This window comes from Anarhichas minor, unplaced genomic scaffold (genome assembly GCF_050575085.1).
Source record: "Anarhichas minor isolate MPS153535 unplaced genomic scaffold, ASM5057508v1 ptg000042l, whole genome shotgun sequence".
NCBI lineage: Eukaryota > Metazoa > Chordata > Actinopteri > Perciformes > Anarhichadidae > Anarhichas > Anarhichas minor.
In genome coordinates this window covers 6,475,001-6,482,730 of record NW_027466488.1, presented here as the reverse complement: position 1 = coordinate 6,482,730, position 7,730 = coordinate 6,475,001, and the positions used below count along the sequence as shown (strand labels likewise).

Here is a 7,730-nt window from a genome sequence, read left to right as displayed (position 1 = left end):
TGAGTTTGTTTGAAATAGTTGCTGTCACATTCCACAAGCTAAGTCCTCGGGAGGTTCAGGTGATTACAACTGGAAAACCAAAGGAAGTACTAATTCTGTTACAGTGGCTTCACACACACACACACACACACACACACACACACACACACACACACACACACACACACACACACACACATACACACACAGAGGGCAGTTCCGCTTCATGGACGTCTAATTGAAGGCTTGTGTCCAGCCAGGAACCAAGGACCCAGGGTCATTTCTCCACAGGCATCTGAGGGGGCACCACAGTGTCAGGATCAGTCACCCGTAGGATACACCTACATACACAGGTATTTGCAGTACACATACTGTGTTTGCACATTACTATGCTGTAGAGTGCTCGCACACACTGCCACACGTTGTCACACACACTCACATAAATACAGACAAAGTCATGAACAGATGCACTGACAAAGGATTTGGTAATCTACAGAACCTATTGTGGTAATTAAAATGGTTGTCATGGTAATGTCATAAAAGGTCAGGAGGGATCACACTTGTTTTCCACATTAGAGTTCAGTCTTCTTTCCTCTCTGCGTCCCGTGTGTGAATCTTCTGAATTCAGGCCTCTGTGCAGCTTTTTGCTTTATAACTTTACTTTTTCAATACCTCCGTCCATAAGCTTCACCCATCCTTATACGCTCCTATATTTCGAGGTAAATAATACTGTAAAACAAAACATAGACATCTGAAAACATGAGCACAGAGGAGGAGCTCACTTGTTGAAGCTCTATCTGAATTTATAGTGCTGAATAAAAAGGTTATGAATTGACTGGAAAGTCAATTTTTGCAATTACTGTGTTTTATTTTGGGTAGAGATAGATACTGTGTGTTTCTGTATGAATGAGAAAATAATGGTTGATACATTGATACAGCTGCAAACAATTAAAAATCAGACACAAGTCAGCTGTTTTTCTTTGTTCAGTTCATAATTAAAAGTCTACACGATACTTCGGGTTTCATGAGCCCCAGAATTGTAAAACTAATAAAATGTGTTAACGCCATCAGATCAGTTTAGCACAAATTGTTCAATTATTTCATTCCATAGCAGAAGAACATTTATATATGTTTTCCCCTTCAGACAGACTGCATAACACTGATAACAAATGATGGAAAATAAACTGAAATGAGAATTCTATATTTGGTCACTGCTGGGTAAATTGACTGTGACTAAGTAGCATCGCTCATTATCATACTTCAGACTAAGCAATCAATTGCTGCAGCACGAGACACAAAGATATACAGACACACAGGCACGTAAAACACAACTGAAATAATATTTCTGTCAAGCATGATCCATCAGTAATCATCAACTGACTCATACAACAGACTTTACTTTGTTTTACCATATTACAATTTTACATAGCCGCTATGCAACCTGTAAACAGCTGTGTTTAAAAAGAAAAAATGGATTCAAAAATAAGTGGCGTCTTTCACTCACTATGTTTTCATGAGTGTATAATCACCTGAAACTAATAGTCATTGTGTTTCCGTTACCTTATAAAGAGCCCTTAATATCTACACAGGGAGCGTGTTCTCTTAACGGAGAATCGGAATGTCACTTAAGTTGTGACAGTGATATCCCTAACAGGAAGTCAACAAGTGCTTTTTGAACCACTACAGGAACATACCATGAGGCTGAAGAGAGGAAAGATGGAAGAAGAAGCATGACAGCGTTGGTCCAAATGAATGATTATCCCCATTGGTGATTGCTGAATCGATTCACTTCATTCAGTTCGAAGAGTTGTAGTCACTGACTGCAGTTGGTTTACTTTTTTCCTGAGCAGAGCGTTCAAACACACTCTACAACAGCAAGTGAACACATCATCGTTCATATGACCCGGTGTTCAGTGCTGATTCAGACTTTCCTCAGTTCAATATGATCAGTCTGTTACTCGACCAAACTGTTCACTACAGTAGAGAAACCTGCTTTTATATAATATCTACTGCGATGTAATATATCAGAAAATGTTCAGAAATGACTGATCAGCAGGTTCAGCACAGTGTAAGAGAGTATAGGAACAAATCTGGTCTGAATGTCTGCCTACACCAAGCAGCAGGTGTGTCGACAAATTTAGAAGGGTGAGGGGAGACTGTGTGTGACTCTTGTTATGCGCTCTCTGTGACACACACACACACACACAAGACGTGCAGTGCACACATAAAATGAAGCAGGTAAAAGCGGGGTATCACTAACAGAGGGAGCTTGCATGCAACACACATTATACCTGCCCACCCACACACACACACACACACACACACACATATACACAGAAACGTGTGCATGTTAGTAAGCATGCAACTTCCACACAAATACGCATCCCACACACACTCAGTGAGATCCAGCCAGTCACAACATTATCTATGTTTAGCTGTATAAGTAGGTATGTAATTAATGTTTAGAGGTTTGAGTCATGAGGTGGAAACAGGAATATTTAAACTGCTATTAACTTCTCATCAGGGGCCGGGAGGCCGAGAGAGAGAAGAGGGGTGGAAAGTAAAAGAAAGAGAGGGAGACCAGTGGAGCCCGAGAGATGGATTATACCAGAGCAGTGTTCATTATTGATAGCCAACTCATAAAAAGCAACAAAAAAAAGTAAATTTGAAAGATGGTCCCAGAAAGCAGATACATTGTTGTATTTTAGTAAGTTAAACAAATGAGCAGATTACAGGTAGTTTTGTGAACGCATAGGTGTTCAATACGAAAACTGCAATACATGCTGAGAGTCCAATTTCAAATTGGAGGTAGCAGATTCTCCAACAGCTGCCACTTGTCGTTCAAACTTTAAGACAGTGAGCTTTCATTGATTGTCTCCCTCTACATTTACGTAACATGGCCATCTTATTTCTGCGTATTTGATCACCTCAGTGGGCTAAAACACCTGTTATTAAACATGGTTTAACCCCTCCTCACCTTCCTTCCTGTCTCCTCTGTGGAAACTACAACAGGAACAAGCATGTGAGTGTGAGACAATTAACGTCTGAGCTGAACGACTCTCTGTACTGATGGACTGACTCACCGTGTAGAGCAGTTGACTGATTAAATAATTGCCTGTTTTTCTCTCAATCACGTTTATGACTCTTTCAACCACCCAAATACATTCAACCATTCATGAACGTGATTCTTCTTTTCTGTCTGGAAATGATTCTGATCTTTCCGGAAAAACACATGAAATAAAAAGTCTGTGAAATTGTGACGGCAATATATATATATATATTATATAATATTTATATCCTCAAGAAAATATCATCTGTTCTATTGTAGAGGATGACAGTAATAATAAACTGTATCTTTGTGTTCACACAGCTGGCTTATAGTACCTTTACTCGTGAACATTCAAAGAATGTTTCCATTGCATAAGTGCCATGCTGCAGGATAAACAAACTGGACCAACTCTGGGTCATTTTGTTTACCAGTGGAAAGCAAAACAAACAAAACATCTCCATCCCCATCTAGCACACTTCTAACCATCCTAGCCATTATGATAGTGTATGTTGACCTAATGTCCGTTTAAAATGTAGGGAAAAAGTAGGAAAAATAGTTGGAACGCTGGCTTTGTGCTTTCGGACAGCGGTTTCCAACCTGGGTCACAAAAAGGTCACAAGATGAATCAATGGGACATGATTAATGGGACAGGAAGGAAGACACAAAAGTTCTGCTATACACAAATTATTATTTATTTTGCAAAAAGTTGCATAACTTTGCCTCGTCTGGCCTCCATTCGGATGAAACGGATGACAAGTTCCAGAAAGTAAAATGACTTTTTGGTGGAGCTGTTGACATGCAACATGTCCAAGTTGTGACAAAGGTCAAGAGACACTGACTCAATATAAGGCGTCACAAGACAAAGAGGTTGGGGACCACTGCTTTAGGAAGATCTAATCTGTAAAAGTACAGCAAACATCAAACCTGGGCCTCTATAAAATAGCCTATCACTGCCCTCATCACTGTTCTCTGGTCTCTGGTTATAGTGCACGTGTGAGGAAACATAGAGGAGAGTTAAACTTATAGTCACAATATATATAGATGGGACTCCTGAAACTCTGTAAATGGCCTCCCTCTCAGTCAGGGAACCACCTCCCTGTGTCCGGCACATCCACCCCTCTTTCCCCCTCTCTCCCCCTCTCTCCCCCTGTCTCCCCCTCTCTCCACCCCTCTCGGTGTTGCCCCACCGATCCACCGGTGCGCTCACAAGCGAGAGCGCAGCCGGAGCGGAGCGGATGCTGGAGAACTGACAGAGAAAGACCAGAGAGAGCTCTTCGAAGGGACTTGTGGATGCAATAAAAGCACCTTGCAAGCAGCGCATCAGTGCCCGATCAGCGGTTAAAGTAGAGGAGAGGAGCGGAAGAAAAACGGAGCGCCTGTTCGTCCCCCCGCTTCAGCAGCGCAGCGAGGAGACACGCAGAGGAGGAAAGATTCCCCTAAACGCAGTGAGAGCGTCGAATGAGGAGAAGAGGAGAGCGGAGGGCATCGGATAGGCAACAACAAGGAGTAAGTACACAAAGAGAGGGAGAGGAGCTGTTCTCACGTGTATTCATAATCTGGTGCCGTTTGGGAACAAGTTTCAGAACATCACAATCACACTTGTTTCCATGTCATCTAAGCGATCTATAATACACCGTTGGAAATGTATATTTTAGTAAAGATAACATGCTGTTTTGAAGCTCATGAAAGTTGTTCAACTTGTCTTACTTCTCCACTTAGTGAGAGATGCGTGCGTGTGTGTGTGTGTGTGTGTGTGTGTGTGTGTGTGTGTGTGTGTGTGTGTGTGTGTGTGTGTGTATGTGTGTGTTTATCTCTGCACAGCCACGCACGTTTGTTTTAATCCATTTAGATATATATATATAGATAGATAGATAGATACTTTATTCATCAATTATTTGTAAAAAAAATAATTGTAATATTCATTAAGATAAAATATTTCAACTTTTCAGACAACCAACATTAATGGTTCTCAAAAACACCTAAACATCTGGAGTTTCAGTTGTTACAGAAACTTACTCTATTATTCTAATATTTTAGAAATATGTCGTTAGCTCAGCATCCTTGTTGAAAACAACACAAATAAATAAATAAACTCTACTGAGATGTGTGTGTGTGTGTGTGTGTATGCGTGTGTGTTTCTATGTGTGTGTGTGTGTGTGTATGCGTGTGTGTTTCTGTGTGTGTGTTTGCGTGTGTTTGTGTGAGTGTGTGTGTGTCCGTGTGTGTGTGCGTTTATGTCACTAGCACATAATATATACAGTATATGTTTTTGGTGAAACCTTTAGGCTGAAGGTAATCAACTTGAGTGCTTTTGACCTTTTTTCAACTACAATACAAATGGTCATTTTGGGGGGCATATTGTAGTATATTTTAATTAAGGAAAATTCACAGTTATGCATTTGTTATCCTGTCTGTTGATGAAATAGTTATTTGGCCTTTACAGTTTTGTGAGTTTAGTAATGATGTCTAAGTGATCCTGAACAAACTCCACCCACCTCCCGACCCTCCCATATCCTCCCCTCCTCTCTGCTGCTCTTTCCTCTTTCTCTCTCTTCCATTCATCCCCCTCTCCAGACATCTCGCACTCGCACACACACACACACACACACACACACACACACACACACACACACACACACACACACACACACACACACACACACACACACACACACACACACACAGATGGACACACTCACACATGGACACACATATTCATTCTCTGGAGCTGCACAATAGGCAGAGGCGGGGCCACCAGGGTTAGATTAGTATTGCCTGATTAGGGAGTATAATGTTGACTGGACCATAGAAGTTCTAGCTGGTATGCACATTAAAACTCAAGGATCCAAGAGCCATTTAACCATTTATTGAGTGAATAGATCAATAGATAGAGGATGAATGGATGTTTTTTTCTGTGTGATACACAAACATAAATCAAGATATTGCCATGCATATCATAACTAAGAATAATAAACACCTTTTATAGAAGGAATCCTTTAAGCTTATTCATCAGTATCCTAATTATAGAAAACACAAGTTAATACCGGATGACAAAATACAACCACTTTACTTCTGAATTTAAACAATTTGCCTTACTTACTGGTTTTGACATAGCTCCAAAACAATATATCTTGATCTGTTAGGAAGTCACACACACACGTTAAATTAGGATGCATAGCATGTAAACATAACTCAAAGTTTTCACTTACTGGTGTGGCAGCATGGTCAGTCCAAATCAATTAAGTACAGTCAAATGTATCTCTTTCCGCTCTCTTTGACTGGAAACAAATTGAACAACAAATGCAAATTTGAGTTCTTAGTCTAGTTCTCTCAGTTCATAATACCTACCATAGTTTGGACAAACAACCTGTTTAATGGAAGTTTTGAAACCACAACACACCTTTGACACTCACCTGCTAAAAGGAGTATAAAAGTACTTCATCACAAACTACAAACACTTTACTACCATCTTTCTCCATCTCTCTGCGTCTCACCAGACACATCAACAATCTCTGTTTTCCTTATTCAGCCTTGCTTTCTTATTTCGACATCTTTCACATCCATCCACTTACATTAAAGATGCACGCAACTGTCATGACCCTCTTTCTCTTTCTTCTTGCTGCATGACGCATGTTGCTGCAGGAACAGGAGAAAATACCTGAAGACTAAATGTTAGTACTCGATTCATGCTTTCAGCAGTGTTCGGATTTAAAGGGCTCGTCTGTGATTTCTAAAATTAACAGCTACAAATGTTAAGTGTCTGCTCTCGGAGTAAGAGAGCAGAGACAGGGAGGGGAAATAATGTGTGGGGAAAAATCTCAATGCCCTTTTCTCATTTCCCCTGACAGTGGCAGCTCCAGACTTATTGGACCCTAAATCCGCCACTCACAACAGCAAGCCCCGCCTCTCCTTCTCCACAAAGCCAATCACAATGTCTCCCCGCGAGGAGAGTGAGGTGAGAGAAATAGACAGAAGTCCAGATTTGAATAGTAATGGGGGGAGGGGGCTCCTGTATATATGTGGGTTGATTGATCAGTTGAAGTGTTGTAGGTGGTTGCCACAGTGATGAAATGGAAGACGGTGACAGCCATCTTTCTTTTGGTGGTTCTGTACCTGGTGATGGGAGCAGCAGTCTTCAGATCCCTGGAGCAGCCTCACGAGAGGTAAGCTGTTTAAATATATATATATATATATATATATATATATATATATATACAGTATATATATGTCTGCCTCACAAAGCCATCCACCCATCTATTCATCCATCCATCCATTTACCAATCATACCCCTGTTATTGATATTCTGGCTACTCCAAATTTCTCAGGACTCCCAGGTATTTCTTCAATAACACTTTTAAATGCAATCTCCCCACAAACAAATGAAACCCCATCCAATTCTACATAGACTGAAAAACTTTGTAAGACTCTCTGTTAAAGAACTGTGTTTGGTCAAGCTGTATCTTGAATGCAGAGGTTATGTTGTTGCAAATGGTACTAATTAATCTGAGTGGATCACTATAGCAAGTGGGTTCCCCAGGGTTCAAGAATTGGGCCTCTATAGTTCAATCTCTTTATGCTCTTGCCCCAAATCCTGCAGGACGACACGATTTACAATCACAGCTTCACAGACAACATCCAGATTTATGAAGCTCTTTCATCAAATGACTTTGGTGCCATAGATTCACAGCACCAGTAGGCTATT

At 40.8% G+C, this 7,730-nt stretch overlaps 1 protein-coding gene across 1 annotated transcript in view; it reads left to right on the top strand.

Moving 5' to 3' along the window:
• The first annotated feature begins 6,777 nt into the window (after nucleotides 1-6,777).
• The window catches only part of kcnk2a (potassium channel, subfamily K, member 2a), a 7,871-nt gene continuing 6,918 nt past the window's right edge, over nucleotides 6,778-7,730 (top strand). The window contains exons 1-3 of the mRNA XM_076109759.1: nucleotides 6,778-6,799; nucleotides 6,877-6,983; nucleotides 7,079-7,191. Coding sequence (XP_075965874.1) covers nucleotides 6,778-6,799; nucleotides 6,877-6,983; nucleotides 7,079-7,191 — 242 coding nt within the window. The remainder of the gene's footprint in view (nucleotides 6,800-6,876; nucleotides 6,984-7,078; nucleotides 7,192-7,730) is intronic.